At 51.8% G+C, this 19,287-nt stretch overlaps 1 protein-coding gene across 3 annotated transcripts in view; it reads right to left on the bottom strand.

The window, feature by feature from the left end:
* IGSF21 (immunoglobin superfamily member 21) overlaps window positions 1–19,287 on the bottom strand; it is a 239,509-nt gene that overhangs the window by 61,411 nt on the left and 158,811 nt on the right. For all 3 annotated transcript variants that reach the window (XM_053577134.1, XM_053577135.1, XM_053577136.1), the window contains exon 3: window positions 18,361–18,482. In XM_053577134.1, the coding sequence (XP_053433109.1) occupies window positions 18,361–18,482 (122 nt within the window). The remainder of the gene's footprint in view (window positions 1–18,360; window positions 18,483–19,287) is intronic.

The following is a 19,287-nucleotide window of genomic DNA, read 5'->3' as shown; positions in this document are numbered from 1 at the left end:
GTTATTGTGTTAAGACATTTACATTCTACATTTACTAAGTTTCACATGTACCCTTGTAAGATGCACCGCTGGTGTAATCCCGCCAATCACCCTCCTTCTCCCCATCCTTCCCCCTCCCTCCCCTCCCTCTCCCCCTTCCCATATTCTTAGGTTATAACTGGGTTATAGCTTTTATATGAAAGCCATAAATTAGTTTCATAGTAGGGCTGAGTACATTGGATACTTTTTCTTCCATTCTTGGGATACTTTACCAAGAAGAATATGTTCCAGCTCCATCCATGTAAACATGAAAGAGATAAAGTCTCCATCTTTCTTTAAGGCTGCATAATATTCCGTGGTGTACATATACCACAAATTATTAATCCATTCATGGATCGATGGGCACTTGGGCTTTTTCCATGACTTATATGAATTGGGCTGCAATAAACATTCTGGTACAAATATCTTTGTTACAATGTGATTTTTGGTCTTCTGGGTATATGCCTAGTAGAGGAATTATAGGATTGAATGGCAGATCTATTTTTAGATCTCTAAGTGTTCTCCAAACATCTTTCCAAAAGGAACATATTAATTTGCATTCCCACCAGCAGTGTAGAAGTGTTCCCTTTTCTCCACATTCATGCCAACATCTCTGGTCTTGGGATTTTGTGATATGGGCTAATCTTACTGGAGTTAGATGATATCTCAAAGTAGTTTTGATTTGCATTTCTCTGATGAATAAGGATGATGAGCATTTTTTCATATGGCCTGGTGTCCTTCTAAGGAGCAAACCTGGACATAGAGACAGACAGACACTGCGAGAAGGGCCTGAGATGACAGAGGCAGAGATGGGAGTGATGCCAAGGAGCCCCAGGTATTCACATGTGAGGGGAGGGGAGGAATGACTCTTCCCCAGAGCTTTCAGAGGGAGCTTGGTCCTGCTGACACCCTTGGTCCTGCTGACACCCTGATTCCAGACATCTCACCTGTGGAATGGTGCGAGAAAACACTTCTGCTGTTTAAAGCCACCCAGTGTGTGGTGTTCTGTTCTGGAAACTCTAGCAAACAGATACAGGGAGCTCCTACTAAAGCCAGATGTTTATTATCCCCAAGCCCTGCAACCCCTCTCCTAGCGCCACACCCGAGAGAAAAGAGTGCAAACGTGCAAGGCAGCTACACTTGTTACTGTCCAAACTGTGAGCAACACCCCCAATCTCCCTCTATAGGAGGAAGGATGGAGCAGTTGCACCCTGTGCATGCGATGGAGCAGCTTTCAGCAATGAAAAGGGAGTCCCAGCTGCATGCACCCACTTTAGACAAGCCTCCCAGACGCGCTGCTAAGCAATAAAAGCCAGAAGCAGGATGTGGGCTGCTAACATCGCATGGTGCAAGGGCAGGAAAAACTATTCAAAGCAGGTACCAAAGTTAAAACAGCGCCTCCCTCTTAGTGGGAGGAAACCTCATGGGATGCAGAGAATGTTTTACATCCGGATCGGGGCGCGGGGTGGGGGTGGGGTACCTGGGTGTATGTGTGTCTATTTCTTGAGCTGGACCATCAACATCAAGCACTTTACCGCATGCCTATGTTACACCTTAATGTAAAATGAAATTCAATAGGTAGGGTTCAGCAGTGGAGAGCCTCAGGGCCTTGATGAGGCAGCTGGGTTTGTTCTGGTGGGCCTTGGAGAGGCTGGGGATGGTGGGATTGCTGCGCAGGGGGTGAGCTGCATGCAGCCAAGGGCAGGACTAAGGGCATTTGGGGGTGTCTGCAGAGAGCTTGCGATGAGTCCCAGGGCTCTTTCTGCCTGTGAGCAGTTTAAAGCAGCTGGCGGAGCCTCCAGGTACCATCCCTTTCCCCCCGGTCTGTGGGTTGGCATCACAGCCTGGTGGGTGGCACAGAAATAGAGCAAGGGAGCTAATGGTGCAGAGACGCAGCCCTGTCTCTTCCTCCCCTGCCGGCCTCTCCTGGTCAGCCCTCTCTGCTGGGCCCCGCTCCATTGCCATCAGCCCCGTCCCTCTCAGGGCAGTACCTCCACGCTGACTGCTCTGGGGCCAGCCCTCATGCCCCCTCCTCCACTGGCTCTGGAGTGCAGAGGACAAAGGGGGCAGCTTTCAGTGGCAGGCTAGCGGCAGTAGATGGAAAGGCCTTGCAGTGGGGAAGGGCTGAACTCCCCTCAGGGAGAGTGTGTTATTGAGGGATCAGGGAGGGCAAGTGATCTGACTAAGGTTGCACAGCCTGGAAAGGGGAGATCTGGGATTCCTGGAATAAATTTCCAGGCCAATGGGGAAAGGAGGTGGAGTGGTCTAGTGAAGAAGATCAGTACCCTAGCCTCAGGCTACCTGGATTCAAATTCTGAATCTGCCCCTTGCCCAGTGCTTAACCTGGGGCAAGACATTAAGCTCTGGGTGCCTCAGGTTTCTCATCTGTACAATGGGGCTAACAGTGGTACCTCCTCCCTGGTCATGAGTTCATGGGTATAAATGTACTTGTGCATGCCAAGCATGATGCCTGCACAAACCTGGGGTCTGCCCTATAGGGTGCATGGGTCCTGAGTATGATCCCACAGTAGGGCCCTGTCTTTCCACCACACTCACTCTCTTTGTCAGAGTCTCCTGGGGAAACGTGGGAAGTTGAGGAACTCAGGCTTGTGTGCCTGGGGAAGGAGGGATGGGGGGCTGCCTCTCTTGAGATGGAGGCCCCGAGATGCAGTCTCCAGGTATTGGGCTCCTGACCGTTCAGAGACATGGTCACTCACTTGGTCACCACCCCACCCCACTGCCTGCGAACCCAGATGCCTGCAGACCCCCTCTCTGCAGCCCTGGCACATGGGCAGCCTGGGGGCAGAACACGCATATCTGGGGCTCCCAGACACCAGCCCAGGGTTGTAACTGTCTCTTTAGGTGTTTGTCTGGGCCTCGGCTTCCTCGTCTGTAAAATGGGGCATATATGGGGCATGAACTGCCTCACAGGCTTGGGGGGGCACAAATGGGATATCTGTATAAAATATTTAAAGCCACAAAATTGCTCTGCAAATAGAAGCTCTTCTTGGTGAAGAGGGGGGTTGGCTTTTTCTGTGATTAAGCCACCCCGTTCTGCTTGGCCTCTGGCATGTCAGAGGTGCTCAGGACATGTTTGCTGAGTGAACAAATGAACAGATTGTTCAGTGGGTTCTTCCTGCACTTGCTCCTGGGAAATCTCCAGGCTGGACTGGGGTTGGGGGGGTGTACCTAGGAAGGCTGGCCAGGGCCAGGGGCCAGGAGAGGGTCCCCAGTGAGCAGAGGGAGGAGTTGGATCCTTTGTTCATTCTTCTTTTCCCTCCACGCTTCCTTGTGCTGAGCTCTGCGGGGTCTGGGGTGGGCGTAGGTGGGGTGCAGACATGGCCCTTGCCTCCGGTGGGAGGAAGGGACCCTCTGTCAAACTGTGGGAGAGTGACAAGAGACACTCATGAGACCACTCGAGGGATTAGGGTGTCCCTGCAGGGTCAGTCCAGGGGTGGAAGGTCACTTGCGTTCAGTGACTTCCCTCCCGTTATTCTCATCGTGACATTTTATGATGCCAAATGTGTTCTACACAGATGCACGTACATGTGGGTGTGAATCACATCACAGCGAGCACCTGTGATTGAGCTGTCGCTCACGTCACTCTGTGCTGGACACTTAGTCCAGCATTTTGAAGATAAGAACCCCTAACCCTCACGGCGAACTGGGGACTGGATTCATGATTCCTCTTTTACTGAAGAAGTCGAAGCGCTGAGACCTGCCCAGTGTCACTACTGCTAGCTCCTGGCAGAGGCAGCCTTGGCTGCCCGTCTGCCTACACCCTGGTCAAGGCTGCTGGACACTCACTGAGCAGTGCCTGACAGCCTGTGCCCTGCCACCGACCTCTCACCCAGCTGGTGAGTGTGAATCCTGACTCAGCCACTTGGCTGCTGTGTGACTCTGGGGAAGTCACTTAACCTCTCTGTGCTTCATCTTTCCATTTACAAATAGAGTCACAGAACCTGCTTCGGTGTAGCTTTGTGAGGATACTCAAGCTGCTGCATGTAAAGTGCTCAGAGCCAGGCACGGCACATACCAGGAACCTGCTAACCATCGGTGTTAGCATCGTTATTATTAGCCCTCAGATCTCAGGGCTCTTGCTATATCATCACTCTCGTGGGGGAAACAAAGGTCCAGGGAAGTTAAATTAAAGTGCTCGAAAGCCCCTGGCAGGGTTGGTGAGGAGGAGGGAGAGTTATGACCGGATTGAGTCCCATGGTCCCCACAAAATACTCAACATGCCCAGGAACATTAACCTAGCAGGGCGAAAAAAATAAGACTTGGCCAAACAAATGCCCTGTCAAGGAAGGAAATATGTAATCAATTAACTGAGCCTCCCCAAACCTCTCCAAATAATAATTAGGAGTGTCAGCCCGGCTCACAAGGAAATTGCCCTAGCAAGGGCTGGCTGCTCCCCCGAGAGTCCAAATGCGAGTACACGGAGCCAATCAGCCGACTCGGTTCCTGGCAGGTTGCAGAACTCCAGCTTCTGCTTCCCCGGCCCCAGCCCTGGCTGTGTACAGAGCCCAGTCACCCTGCAGCCTGCTCTGTTACCCGTTTCCCTCAACTGCGAACCAAAGAAAGCACAGATCAGTGAGAACCAAGAGTGCACTGCCGCGCTGTACACCCTTGCATTTGTGCACTGGACAAAAGGGAAACTGAGGCTCAGCCAGTGACCGACGAAGTCACTCTGTAGCTTGAACGCAGCTCCTGGCTCACTGCCTGGCAGTGGTACAACAACCAGGCCTGACTATGGAGGCGCTGCCTAATGTCACCTGAGAGTTGGGGGAACAACAGGGAGCCAGAGGGACCAAGTTCTCATGCTAAGGGTGCTTGCATTTGAGGAACCAAAGGAAAATACATATTCAGTTAAATACACAAGGGAGTCTCAGTGGACGGTCATCAATGCTGTGAAAAACAAGCAAGCAAACGAACCAGGTCAATGGATAAGAGTGTCTGGGAACCGAGGTGGGGACTGCTGGGCAGAGGCCAGGCGGTCAGGGAGAGCACCTCTGTAGAGGGCACATTTGATCTGAGACCTGGGTTGGGGACTAGTTGTGCCCAGCAGGGGGAAAGCATCAGCAAATGCCATGAGGCCAGAACAAGTCTGGTGAGAAAGCCGAGGTGACCTGACTCTGGCGGCGACTGGACAAGGACAGAGAGGGAGGGGAGGTTGCCCAGGTGGGTGGGGCCATGCCCACGGGTCTCCCAGGCCTGACAGGAGACTGGGTTCCATCCCTCAAAGGGCTTCCAAGCAGAATGGGAAGCCCTTGGAAAGCCTCAAGCAGCAGGTGCCATGATCCGATTTCCCTTTAGGAAGCTCACTAGAGCTGATGGGTGGGTGGGGAAGGAAATGAGTGGCAGAGGGTGATGCACAGAGAAAGCTCATGCTGTTGTGAGCTGGGGAGAAATGACAGCCCTTGGCTGGACACAAGGAAGACTGGCCCCTAGCCCAGCTCTGTCATTACTAGGCTGTGTGACCTTCAGGAAGTCACTCACCCTCTCTGGTCATCTCTTTCCTTCTCATAAAATGAGGAAGACTGACCCTTCCCTGCAGCTTTGCACAATTTTGCTTCATTGTCTTAGCTGAAGTTGGTTATTTATAAATAGAGATGACAGTGCCTATTTTGTACAAAAGGCCCAGTGGCCCACCGACCTTATTGGCACTATCTATCTCTAACAAGGGTGACTTCTTTTCCTGGACTGAGATTTAGCTTGACAATAATCTGGTGATTCAGCTAGGAGCTAAACCATTCACCCATCCACCCATCCACCCACCCATCCATTCATTTCCTTACCTAGACACCACTGAGTGCTCACATTGGCCCCAGCAGTGACCTTGGGCAAGTCGCTTAACCTCTCCTTTTCTACCATCTATTATCCTTATTTTTCCAGGACCCTCAGATTTGCAAGACCTCCCTATTCACCCTCAATCCCACCTGATCCTCACCCCTGAAATGCAATTATCTTGTAAGGCAAAGAAGATTCTCCCAGAACAGGGAATTTTATTAGACTGCAATAATATATTAAAGAGGAGGTTTGAATCACCCGGAGCAAATTCTAATGTGAAGAAATACCACAGTGACAAATACTTTATTCTGAGCTGTTTACTAAATTAGGTCTTTCCTGGACATTTTTAGCCTTCAATTTTTTATAATACCAGCAATAAAGTAGTTGCGCAATTAGTAATAAAGCTGACAGCCTGGTTACTGATTTTTTACTTAGAGGTAAAAGGATAATATGTATGGATGTGTATGTGAATGTGTGTGTGTGTGGGGGGGGTGTGCATGTGTATAGGTAATTTCTTTTTTTTTTTTTTTTTTTTTTTGTGGTTTTTGGCCTGGGCTGGGTTTGAACCTGCCACCTCCGGCATATAGGACTGGCGCCCTACTCCTTGAGCCACAGGCGCCGCCCTACATTTTTTTTTTTTTTTTTGTGTAGGTAATTTCTAACAGCTCTGGTTTTCTGACTTCAGATATATAAATTATTTGCCATATCAGCAATTCCGGTCCACAGGCTGCAGGTCAGAGGGAATGCTGCACTGAACACCATGGGCTGGAAACTGTTCTTCTCCAGGAGTTATTATGGAAGTTGAATTTTGATTCTGCAGCTGACTTGCTGTGTGACCTTGGGGAAGTAACTCACAGTCTCTGGGCCTAAGGAGAAGGAGAGGGTTGGCCTAGATGATGTCAAAATCTGCTGGCAAGTCCTTCCTGAGTCTGGAAGGGGACATTGGCTTTAAATGGCATCTGTGTGTTGGTGACTCCAATATTTGTACCTGTAGCCTCAATTTCTCCATCCTCCTTGTTTCCATCAGCCTACTTTGCTTGGGTGTCTAACAGACACATCTAACCTGATTCAAATGGAATGTGTGAGTTCCACCTTCCTCTCCCAGCCCAAGCTGGTCCTTACTAGCCTCCCCATGTCAGAAAGGAGCCCCATTCTCCCCTGGAATGTGACCGCCATGGCCTTAGGGGCCACTTTTAACTCTCTTTCTCTCCTGGCCCCTCTCCCAGCCCTCTTGCAGCTCTGCTTCCTAATTTGTCCTCAAGATGTTTCTCCGCCTCCGCCCTCCCTGTCCAGCCTCACCCCCTGTTTTATCATTTCATCCCTATCAGACTATAAACAACATCAATGACAACGACTTTTCATCACTCTCAGCATACAATTCAAACTCTCTGTAATGGCCCAGGATGTTCTACAAGGGTGGACCTCAAACTGGCCTGCATGTTGGAGTCACCTTGGGCAGTTGAATACACAAGTGCCTGTGCCCTGGCTATTGCTGAATTCTGATTTAATGGGCTGGGGCTGGGGCATCAGGGGTGTTTCTAATGTGGACAGTGGACCAGCACCATCAGCCTCACCTGGGAAGCGACTGCAAACGTACAGTCTCAGGCCCCGTCCTAGACCCACTGAGTAAGAATCTGCATTTCAGCCACCAAGTCCCAGAAGCCCGCTCACCACCTTGCCGGGCACCTGTGGACTTAGTTCCACTCCTGTTGACACTGAGCTTGCTCCTGTCTCAGCCCCTTCTGCCAGAACTCTCATTCCAAGGCCTTAGTGTGGCTGTTTCATCTCATGCACTATCCAGGTGGCAGAGAGAGATTCCCCCCACCTCTTCCTGGCCGAGCCCCCCACAACCCCCTCACCTCTCCCTGTGCAGCTGGCATAGTCCCAGGAATGTCTGCTCCATAGGGACAGGGACCTTTTCTGTCCTGTTCATCTCTGTCTCCCAATGTCTACAGTTAACCAATGAACACTTCTTAAATAACAAATGAATAATCAGGGCAAGCCCTTACTTGAGGTGGTTGAAACATGTCATGGGCATGAGACATTAGAGCTAATTTTCCATCACCTGCCCAGGCTGCTGCCCGACACTGGGCTTGCAATTCCTGGTTCTGGGTGAAGACGCTGTCCCTGGAAGGCTCCTGGTAAAAAGCAAACCACTGCCCGGAGGGGGAAACAGGTTCCCCCAACCCCCTGCCCACCCCGTCCCTACCCTCCACCCCGCACTGCTCACTCCACCAGCGCAGGGCTCAGCCCCATTAGCTAAGGGAGGCTGCCAAGGGAGGAAAGTTTTGTATGAACCAAGGGAGGAGCTCTCTCAAGCTCTCAAACAAGTCTCTCCCCCTCTCTGAGCTGAGCTTGAACCCCACAAGTGGGATCTACACTCTGCACAGGGTAATCATCGGGGTTTAACCACGTAAAGAATGAATGGTTTTCTGACCATTTGAAATGATATCATGTTTGGAGAACCTGTTATCTCATTAATTTCACTCGGCTTTACTGAGCCCCTGTGCTGGGCACTGAGGATCTAGAGATGAAGAAGGGAGGCTCACTACCCTTGAGAGAAAGACCCATCCTTGGTGGTTCGGTGGGAAACGGGTAAGAGACCCCAACTGCTGCAATACCCCAGTGCATCACCAGAGGGCAGCAGACAACTTTGCAGCGTTTCCCTCCCCAGGGAAGCAGGGTGTGGGAGAAGGGTATGTTCTGAGGGTCCCATTGGCCTCCTTGGGGGTCTGAGGGCAAACAGAGAATGGGGACACCTAAGTGGGTGGAGGAGGCTGCGCGGTGGTGCTAACCCAAGAACCGACCAAGGAGAAGTACCCTTTGAGCCTCCTGCAAATTGGAAACAGAGACCTCCTGGAAGCCCTTACTGCCTTGGGGCACTGAGATCTGGGGAGACTGTCCCTAAAGCCGAGGTGCAGGAATGCACAGGAAGCCAGAGAATGAAAGCAGCATGCAGTTCTGTGTGCACAGAAGGAAGGGAAAAGCACCCCAGTGAGGAATGGGATATCGGGAGGGAGAGAAAGAGAGAAAAGAAGAAAGGAGAATCAGAGGCCACTGAAAGTCCAGGGACAAGTGGAAGACAGTACCCCCCTTTGCCTGCAGGCAGTGGAGGGAGTAAGGGACGTGGAGGACTAGCCCATGCCTGCAGCATTGGGCCCGGCTGCTCTTGTCCACGATGTGGGTGGCAGACGTGTGAATGGATAGTTGCCACCGCCACAAGAAGGCTGCCATGAAATGTACAGTGCTCCGGAGCTCGGCGGGCATGATCAATTCTGCTGCCAAGGAGAGGGGCAGGGAGGGCCGCTGTGCCAAGCAGGCTCCCGGAGACAGGCCTGGAGCACTGCTGGGCTTCAAAAAGGCAGAGAAGGATGGACACCGCTGGAGAAGGGGAGAAGTGGGAAGTGGAGAGGTCTACACCAGGAGGGGAGGCAGGGAGCGGGAGGGCGTTCCGCTCGATGGGGACTGAGGCAGGGCAGCGGAAGCATGTTAGGTTAAACGGATTTCTTGACAAGTCGATGGAATTGATGCTGCTGGCTGAGGCCCCAGAGAAGATGTAGGACCCTGGCTTCCCGATTCCATTCCCAGAGCCAGGAGTGGACAGCACTTGTTCTTCTCAGTTAATGGCACCCAGGAGCCTGGAACTGGCCAGCTGAGGCTATTTCTAAGGTGATGACGGATGCTGGTGGCTTCCCACATGGAGGCACAAAGCATCCTGAGCCACAGGTCCTGCGAATGCACACATGCACGTGTGTAAGGGTGGAGAAACAAGGTCACATGCTAGACTCCCTCACTAAGTGACCTGAATCTCCAGCACCTGGCCCTGGAATTGGGCCACCCTTCTCGAGACGATCAGCACAGGGCCCGGCACATGAAAGCACAGGGTGAGCCCTCAGTTATTTCTTGTTGGATATGAGCCTGGCCTCCATGGCCCAGGGACCCAACAAGTGGACATGGTGCCAGAGGCTCATGCAGTACCACAGCCTGGGTGTTAACCCAAGCTTTACCCTGCACAAGCTGTGTGACACAGGACATGTGACCACACCTCTCTATTCTTCCCTGTCATCTTCTGTACAACAGGATTCTGTGAGTCTGACATCTGTGCTCCACGGGGTGGTTGTCAGGGTTAATCCAGATGATGGGTGGGAGAGAGTTTTGCTGACTATTTCAAATAATTCCACATTTGGGTATAACCCACCAGCCCATTGATACAACAAACCATCTGTCCCAGGCCCTGGGCTGGGCACTGAGGGCCCAGAGATGAAAAAGGAAGCATCATGCCCTGAGAGACAGGCCTAGGAAGGAAGGCGGAGGGCAGACTCTGGCTCTGGGGCCTGACACAGAGGGTGGGGCCCCTCTCTAACTGACACTCTGGGGGCTGGAGGCCTGGGATTTGGTCCAGTGTGATTTCTGCCTGGAGAGCACAGAACACTCCGCTTTGGGAAAAAGGACATTCTAGAGAGCTGTGGAAAGAATGTCTTGCTCCTGTGACATTGGACATATCCCCACCCAACCCCACAGGCAAGGCCTCCCTTTCTGAGAAGGTCAGCACAGGAAAGCACTGGGAACATCAGCTGCTTCCCTCTGCTGATGACTATGGTTGCCCTGGAGGGAGGCCAGCCCAGGCTCCAGAATTGCTGGGTGCCTGTGATGTCACTCTGGCCTCAGGTGGCACACTTTGAGGTCACCAGCTGGGCTAGCTATTTTGTCATCTTCAAATCAAAGGGGTTTGGCTCCAGGGACCTTAGAACAATTGCCTGTCCTCCAACAGCTCCCAGCAACACCTAGAATTGTGTGCACCTCGGAGCTTCCTGTTGAATTCTTTGGCCTGTCCACACATCGGAACAGGTGGAAGGTGTCATGTGGCATGGACCTGTCCAGATCTCACTGCCACTATGTTAAGCTGGAAGACTTTGAAAAAGAAACAATTCCTGGTTTCCTGAGCCCTGCTCCTAGATCACAGCAAATTCTGTGTTGGTGGGGTCTGGGAATTGTTATTTTAAAAGCACTTCCAAGGTGATCCCATTGCAGGTGTTTGATGGCCTGGGCTACGTTGTAGACACCACCAATAGGTGGCTTGTTGCTCAGGGGATGTGTAATTGCACACAACTGAAAACTCCCCTAGTGGCTGGGAGGAGAATTGCAGCCCTCCCTTCTAAAACTCTCCGTGGTTTTGAGAAGGGAGCCAGGTTTCCTCTTGAAGTGAAAGGCTGGGGGTTTTCAATTCTGACTGCTATGAATAAAGTGCAGAGAAGGATTCAAGGTTATTTTTATAATGTCATTATCGCTCATTCACATTCTCAGATGACTTCTGCATGGGGGAGAGGAATGGTTTTACAGCAGGTGGGAAAGCTGGAGACCTTGGATAGTCAGTTACAAAGGGGCAGGGCCGGTGTTCAACTGTTGCCCTGTGCCCAGGAGGACCCCATGGTGGAGTAGTTATTCAGTGAGCAGCTGCTGAGCCGCCCAAAGAAATGAATAAATGAATGACCATTTCGTGTGCAAGCAGCACCTATTGGGATATTTTGGAGGAAAAAAGATGGACAGTTTGTGATAAGGTGCAGAGGGAAAAGGGAGAGAGAGACTCCAGACTTTCAACAAGGTGACACTTTTCCTTGTTTTGACAGTGAAGAAACACTTTGGATTGCGCAGGAACAGATAAGATTGCAGAAGGCACATTTAACTTTTCCAAGGGAAACAACCCCTCTGCTCTTCGGACTAACTGGTTTATGTGCCTGTTTAAAAATTAATCTCTTTCTCTTTTTTCTTGTTTTCTCATTTAAACATATTGCGGAAAATCTTGGAGTGTTCTTGTCACTACTCAGCACTTTCTTAACCAACATGTCTTTGCGCGCACAGTGCCCTCCACCCAGAGTTTCTGCTCCCAGCTCCTCTTTTTCTAAATTAAAACCTACTCAATGCTTCTGGAGCCACTTCAAATGCCACCTTCATCACGATCTCCCCATCTCTGTGTCTCTGATTCATCACTGCATTATGACTGCGTCTCTCCTATGACAGCTATCACTTTATTACTGGAATCGTTAGCTATTTATCTCCATGTTTTATCTCCCCCTTCTCTCTTTTCTTTTTTTATTTATTTATTTATTTATTTATTTTTTTAAAAGGAAGTCTTTTTTTTTTTTTTTGTAGAGACAGAGTCTCACTGTACCGCCCTCGGGTAGAGTCCCGTGGCGTCACACAGCTCACAGCAACCTCCAACTCCCGGGCCTAAGCAATTCTCCTGCCTCAGCCTCCGGAGCAGCTGGGACTACAGGCGCCCGCCACAACGCCCGGCTATTTTTTGGTTGCAGTATTGGCCGGGGCTGAGGTTTGAACCCGCCACCCTCGGCATATGGGGCCGGCGCCCTACTCACTGAGCCACAGGCACCGCCCCCCCTTCTCTCTTTTCATTCTACAAATATTTATTGTTCCTCTCTAAATGCCAAGTAGGGTCTGGGGTTATGGAGATGAAGGAGATAAAGCCGGGCCTTGGAGGTGCTTCTAGGCTCATGGGCATGCAGGAGAGGGGCACTGAGGCCTCTGTGGAGGCAGGGGCCGGTCTCGTCCGCCTTTGGATACTGACCCCCTCTGGATGCTGTGGCTCTGAGCCTCCCCTAGAGCAAACGCTCTGTCTGCATTGTTGAGTATGTACATGAACCATCTCAGAGAAATAAAGGAAGTGGCATTTCTTTCAGTGTCCTCCGTCCTCAATTCTTTCATTAACTTGGTCTCTCCTACATGCTCCCTCTTGCTGACTCAAATAGGAAGGTGCAGCTGAGCGCTGGAGCGCTCCACCCAGTTGCTGTCCACCACATGTGGCTTCAGGGGAAAGCACGTGTGCATACGGGCTGTGCCCTCTACCTCGAATGCCCTCCCTACCCCAGACCCTGTCACAGTGACTTTTTATACTATAGATCTCTGCTTAGATGTCACCTCCCCTGGGAAGCTGTGCCGTCCCCCCAGCTCCATTTTTCTCATCCTCATCTCTCACATTACATTCAGCCTTCTGTGTCCCTGCGTTCCGCATCTGCAGATGCAACTAACTAGGGACTGGAGATATTGGAAGAAAAAAAGATACACAGTAAGAACACAGTAGAACAAGTATTTACATAGCATTGACATCGGATGAAGTATTGAAGTCATGCAGATGATTTAAAGTCTAAAGGAGGCTCGCTAGATTATATGCAAATCCTGCACCATCGCATTTCAGGGACTAGAGCATCTGTGGATTTTGGTATCTCTGGGCGGGGAAGTGAATGTCCTGGAACCTAGTCCGGCTCCCTGGATATAGAGGGATGACCTTAACTTATTCCCTCACCACTCATCACAGATCGGAAATGTGTTTTCTTATCATTTTAAACAAATATATATGTAAAAAATTTAACATATATATATTTTTTAGACAGGGTCAGCATTTGAACTGAACCTGAAATTATGAGCAGGACCTTGTTGGCAAAGGGAGGTGTGGGAGATATTTGAGAGACAGCAGCTGGTGGGTGGGGGGAGCATACTTAGCCCCTCAAGTCGAGATTTTCTTTGCCAGTGAAGTAGGGACGGTGAAACCTGTCTGGTGTTCCTCATAACGCTGTGGGCAGATGGATGGGACCAGGGCCTGCGGGGGCTTTGGGAATGCAAGGCACAGCCTGTGTATAGGCAGGTTCACCCTGACCTCCAAGAAGGCCATGGCTGCCATCTGAGAAGGTTCAAAACATGCACCCGCAGACGTGGGAGCTTGGCATAGCAGATATTTTAAGCTAAAGGAACTTGAGAAGCAGCGGGTGCAGGAAAGACTCTCTGACCTTCCCCTGAAGCAGGTCACAAGACCTGCCTGTGAGAGGTGCACCCCCAACACCTAGAGAAGGGGGCATCCTCACTTCCAAGGACAGAGGGACAGGGACACGGAGAGGGGTCTGAACGAGCAGGCTGAGTACCCCCCAGCCCACTGCCCTCAGTACACACCTCATCCTATCACATTCTCCCACTACTCCCCGCTTTATCACACCGAGCACAAAAACACTCAGGGCCAACCACTTCTTGGGGTCTTCATTTCCTTAGGGTGGCTCCCAGGTCATGTAAAACTTCTATGAACTAGGCTCGTGTGCTCTTCTCTTACATCAGTCTCTTGCTACAGGGGCCCCAGCCAAGAAGCTACCAGGGCAGAAGGAAAAGATCTTTTTCCTCCTTACACAATGAGGAACGCGTTCCACCCACGTGGTCAGCCTGCCCCTCAAGGGGTGTATCCATCAGTCCACTGGAACCTGTGCCTGGCCTGGTGCAGAACAGGTGACGTGGGCAAGGCAGGGGTGAGAGGGCAGGCATGGATGTGCAGGGGACAGTCACCTAGATCATACCCTTGGCCCCACCCTCAGGTGGCTCCTAAGAAGCAGACCTGAGACGTAGATTTGGGAGCGAAGGCGTTTACGCACGCGGGGATCTGGGAAGCTGGACGAATGAGCCAGGAGGGAAGGAAGCCAGTGCAGGTGCCTATCAAGGCTGCTCTGGGGAGCTGCTGAGCTGCCATCCTGCATCAGAGTCGTCCCGCTGTGCTGGGGAGTCTGCCAACACTTCCTACCAGCCATTGCAGTCCCTAGGGGACATCCGCTCCCCAGCACTGCCTGCCCGCCCTGTGTGCAAGCAGAGTGGGCTCCTGTGGCTGAGAAAGCCCCCTGGAAGAGTTAAGCATCCCAGCACTGCCCCCAAGAGTGACGGGTAAGAGGTTGTGAGCCAGGTGTGACACTATGGGCCACGTCCATCTCCACCCCACCAGGATGGTTCCCCCCTGTCCCCTAGGTCTCTGCACAATCACCACCTTTCCTGACTCCACACCCCAGTAGCCCCTTCATCCACCATTTGGATTCATGTCTTTGTGGTATGTCCCAGATAACACATTTCTGTCCTTTCCTCACCGTCTGTGTCCCCACTAGATTATAAAGCTGTGCCTTTCTTGCCCCAGCTGTATCCCTGGACACCTTGCCCCATGCCAGGCTACTAGCAGGTGCTCAATCAAATATGCTTCCAGGGAATAAATTCTTGTCAATGCCAGCCTGGAAGTTCTAGTTTCTGAGGCTCAGAACTGGAAAGGCATTTGATAGCCAGGCCTCTAAAATGCTCAGGGTGGCAGAGACCTGCCCAAGGTCACGCAACCAGGATCATGCAACCTGCATTCCTGGAGAAGCTGGGTGAAGCCCTAACACCCCACTTGAATTCCCTCCTTCAGGGGCCTATCAATGGGAGGAAAAGCTCCCGGAGTCCCGGGGAGTCCCCTAGGGTTCCTCTAGGTCACCCTGGAAATTGCTGTGTGCCAATTTTTGGTAATCTTCTTAGCCTCATTCCCTCCCCACTTTCCCCAGCTGAAGAGGAAGCAGCTCAGACAGCTGTGGGGCTGGGACTCTCTTGTTGAGATGCATTAATTTGTAAATATCTTCATTTATATGTAAATACAGAATCCCAAACCTGCTGCCAGCCCTAATGGGGCTCTGCAGCCTGGTGATGTAGCCTGCCCCAGCACTGCTGGCTGGGTTGCTGGTAACTCTCCCCTGTCCTGTTAGATTCCAGAAGGTCTTCTCCTTCCTTCTTTCTCTCAGTGTTCAGCAAACAGGACAGCCCAGCTCTCTGGGCTGCTCTCTGCCTGGGAGACCATCCCGGTAACCAAGGTTCAGAGAGAAAGCTGGGGAGACCAGCAACTGACATTGGGAAGAAAAGAGCACTGGTCTGAAACCTGCCTTAAGTCAGTGTTACTGTGTGACCTTGGGCAAGTCTCATGCCTTCTCTGGGCTCTGGCTTCCTCAACTCTAAAATAAGAGAGGCAGCACGGTTTAGGGGTAGAAAGAGATGGTTTGGGGCTTGATCAAGTTTATGTTCTTCCAGAGGGAGACCTTGGGTAAGTTTCTCGGCCTTACTGAACTCTGACCCTTTTGTAATAAAACTGGGGATAATAATAATAATAATTGATAATAATAACTGCCTGTATTTGTGGGGTTGTTTGTGAGGATCAAAAATAAAAGAATATTAAAAGGCTTTATGAGATTTGTTCAGTGGTGAATTTTTTTTCTGTTTTTTGTGTGGTGGTGGTGGTGGGGAAGAAAAGGTTGTTCTAGGTAATAATAGCAAACATGCACCTTTCGCAACCCCAAGCCAGCACTTTCCACAAATGCACTCCTCAGGTCCTCAAAAGGCTGCAGTGTGGTTTTTGGCCGGGGCTGGGTTTGAACCCGCCACCTCTGGCATATGGGACCGGCACCCTACCCCTTTGAGCTACAGGCACCGCCCCTGCACTGAACTTCTTATTGTTGGCATTCAAGTTTGGATTTCACAAAAATTAGAGTTACACCAGCCCAAGATTTCACTAATGCAAGGAGGTGGGAGAGACGCATAAATTTTGCTTCAATTCTTCAACAATTGCACAAAGCCAATCCTGTCCAACTTGCTTGACAGGTGAGGAAGAGAGGTTAAGGCTCTCATCCAAGGTTATTCAGTAGGCAGTGGCCGAGCTGGGATTTGAACCCAGGTCTTCTGGCACCAGGCACCAGAACTGTGTTCTTGAAACTCCAGGAGCAGGGAGGGTGGGGTTCAAGGAATTGTTCGAGAGACCACTCCGGTGGCAGTGGATGGCTCAGAGGGCACCCAGAGGGTGTGGGCAGGAGGAGAGGCTTCTCAGAAACCACAGCAACCAGGCAGGGATGGCCAGGAGGCCTTGTGCATCTGGGAATCTTGGAGATGATCTGAGATTTCACTTGCTACAGAACCACCCATTGTTTTCCAGAACGGAGACGTTGATTTTTGTCTCCAAAATGAGTTCTTATCTCCTTTTTCATCTTGATTGTAATGGACTTGGTGCTTTAATATTTTAAGGTGCCCCAATTTCTTTTAGCAAGCGGGTCCTGGAGAAACCGTAACTAGACAGACGGAGGCATCTGTGAGGTCACTTTCACACCTCTTCAGGCATCTTCATATCCACATTCTCAGCCGGCCTGCCACAGCCCGGGGAAGAGGAGGACCCAGCAAGGTGCTCCCGGGAGCACACCCACCTTTCTGTTCTTACAGAAGCAGGCGGGGGAGGACCAGAGTCCCTCTGTGGGGCTGGATGCACCCTTTGCAACCTATTGTCCCTTTTTCTCTTTTTACCTGTGAGGAAACTGAGGCTCAAAGAGCCAAGGAGCGGATCCAGACTTATTCACTTGTTTTGCAAATTTCACTGTGCACCTACGGTGTGCTGGGAAGGGGGCGGGGGTATGTGCCTTGTCCTCTTGAAGTTCATGGTCCCAGAGAGAAAGAGGACCAGCCCGTGTTGGGGCCCGCTCCTCCTTGGGACTCTGAGTGTAAAGACAGAGAGGTAGCAGGTATTGCCTGGAATGTCACAGCCCAGAAAGCACAGTGCCACCGCACACGCCACACAGCCACCTCTCAGTGTGCGCACTCCAGCTTTGGAGTGGCGGCGGCTTTCTGGCTGTGCATTGTGAAAGAGCATGTGTGTGTGTGTGGGGGGGGTGTGTGTGTATACGCACGCATGCGCAGAACTGTGCACTTCTAGTGCCCATGTGAAGCTACACTTGACGAGTGAAGTGAGAGCCCCTCTTGAGGAGTTGAGGGGCTCTCAGGAGTCACAGCCATCCAGTTTTGGGGGATCAGTTCTGCTTGTGTGAGGGGTCCTAAGGGTGGACCTGCTTGAGCAGGGTTCTGAAGGCTGATGAAGAGTTTACAGGGTGACCACAGAGAGAAAGCCCTTTGAGTAGAGGGAATGGCCTGTGTATAAGGATCAGAAATAAAATAAGACTGGGGCCTTTTAGGGTGTGTGTGTGAGGGGGTGGGGCCGTGTGTGAGGGGGTGGAGCCATGTGTGAGGGGGTGGGGCCGTGTGCGAGGGGGTGGAGCCATGTGTGAGTGGGTGGGGCCACGGGCACCTGCGTTCCTACAAAGGGGCAGGCCCTGAAATGGGATCCAGTTAGCTTGATTCTGCCGCCTGCTGGAAAACAGGAGCAGGGTAGAAAGAACAAGCATCTCTGAGCTCCAGATCTTCTCCCGCCCCTCTCTTGCCACTTCTGACCTGGGAGTCCAGGGGTTTGAAGTCATTTTCCTTCCCAAGTTTGGGCCCTTTATGGCCTTGGGGCCCACGGGGAGCTGTAGCAAGTGTGGCATGGGCTTCAGAGCCAGGCAGAGCCCGTTCACCTACCAACTCTGTTGTTCCAGGCTGCTGTGTGACTTTAGGCACATGGCTTACTCTCTCTGGGCCTCGGTGTCCTCACTTGGAAATGGGGTTTGGAAAGCCCCCTCACTTCCACCCCCCCCCTCCTGCAGGACTGTTGGAGAAGCTGGATGAAGAGGCTAGACAGGGACAGGGGGGCTGTGGCCTTACCCTTTCGTGCCTCATGTCCCTACAAGGGATGGGTCTGTTTCCTGCAAGCACAGCCCCTAGCTCTGCCTTCCAAGCCCAAGAGCACATGGAGGGATTGAAGTGAAAGGGCAGAGACGGCATACCCCCACCCCCTCCTTGTCTCCACTTCTCCAGCTCCCTCTGCTGTGCTCCCCTCCCCTCCAGCCCCCTACCCACCCTCACCTCACAGTGGACTGGTACACCAGGTCCTCCCGCTTGCGGTAATTCTCCATGTGTGAGTAGTTGGTAGAGAACATCGCATCGAAGGTGAAAATCTTCTGTTTGATGGTGCCGCCATCTGTCACCTGCCACAGAGCACAGAGGCGGCCACAGGTGAGTGCTCAGCCAGCCCTGGCCCCGCCCTCCCCCATTGCCCTGGTGCTCCAGGAGAAGCCTCCCGTGGGAGATGTCTGGGTCATCACTAGCATCTTTCCCTGTGGAGGGGGTTCACCCCCACGTTCCTGACGTGCAAACGGAGGCTCTGAAGTGAAGCCACTTCCTGAGGTCCTGCAGCCAGGAAGGAGAAGAGCTGGCTCTTCTCTCTGGCTCTTTCCATGTACCAGGCAACCCTACTCCTGTGACTTGTCTGTCTTATCCAAGTGACCAGCAAGGCTTGGGAAGCTGTGGATAGGGCCAGAGAGTGTGAATGTATTTTACAGTCATCACAGGGTCACGGCCTGATCCTGCAGCTGTCCTTGGCCCACGGAGAAAAGGGATGGGGGAGCAGACCAGCTGGAAAGAGGAGAAGGGAACTGGGGGCCAGGAGGCAGTCACAGAGCACAGATCTCATATGGAGACCAACGAGCTAAATTGCAGTAATTTCAATAAATCCTGTGAAGAATAGGCCCAAGATGACAGAGAGCCCAGAGGAGGGACAGACCTCGTCCTGGGGATAGGGCAGTCACAGAGGGCTTCCTGGAGGAAGCAATGTTTGAGTTGCCTTCTGCAGGAAGCGTAGGGGCTGGGCTGGCAGAAGGTGGGAGCACTTCCAAGGAACAGCAGGAGCAAAGGCTCCACCCGAGGCAGGAAAGAGCCCTGTGTGCTCAGGGAAAGATGGCTGCATTCAGAGCACCCGAGCAGAAGGAAGGCAGAACGGGAAGATGCTGGGCT

Source organism: Nycticebus coucang, chromosome 22, assembly GCF_027406575.1.
Source record: "Nycticebus coucang isolate mNycCou1 chromosome 22, mNycCou1.pri, whole genome shotgun sequence".
NCBI lineage: Eukaryota > Metazoa > Chordata > Mammalia > Primates > Lorisidae > Nycticebus > Nycticebus coucang.
Note: the sequence above shows the minus strand (reverse complement) of the source record. Positions and strands in the feature narration are given on the sequence as shown.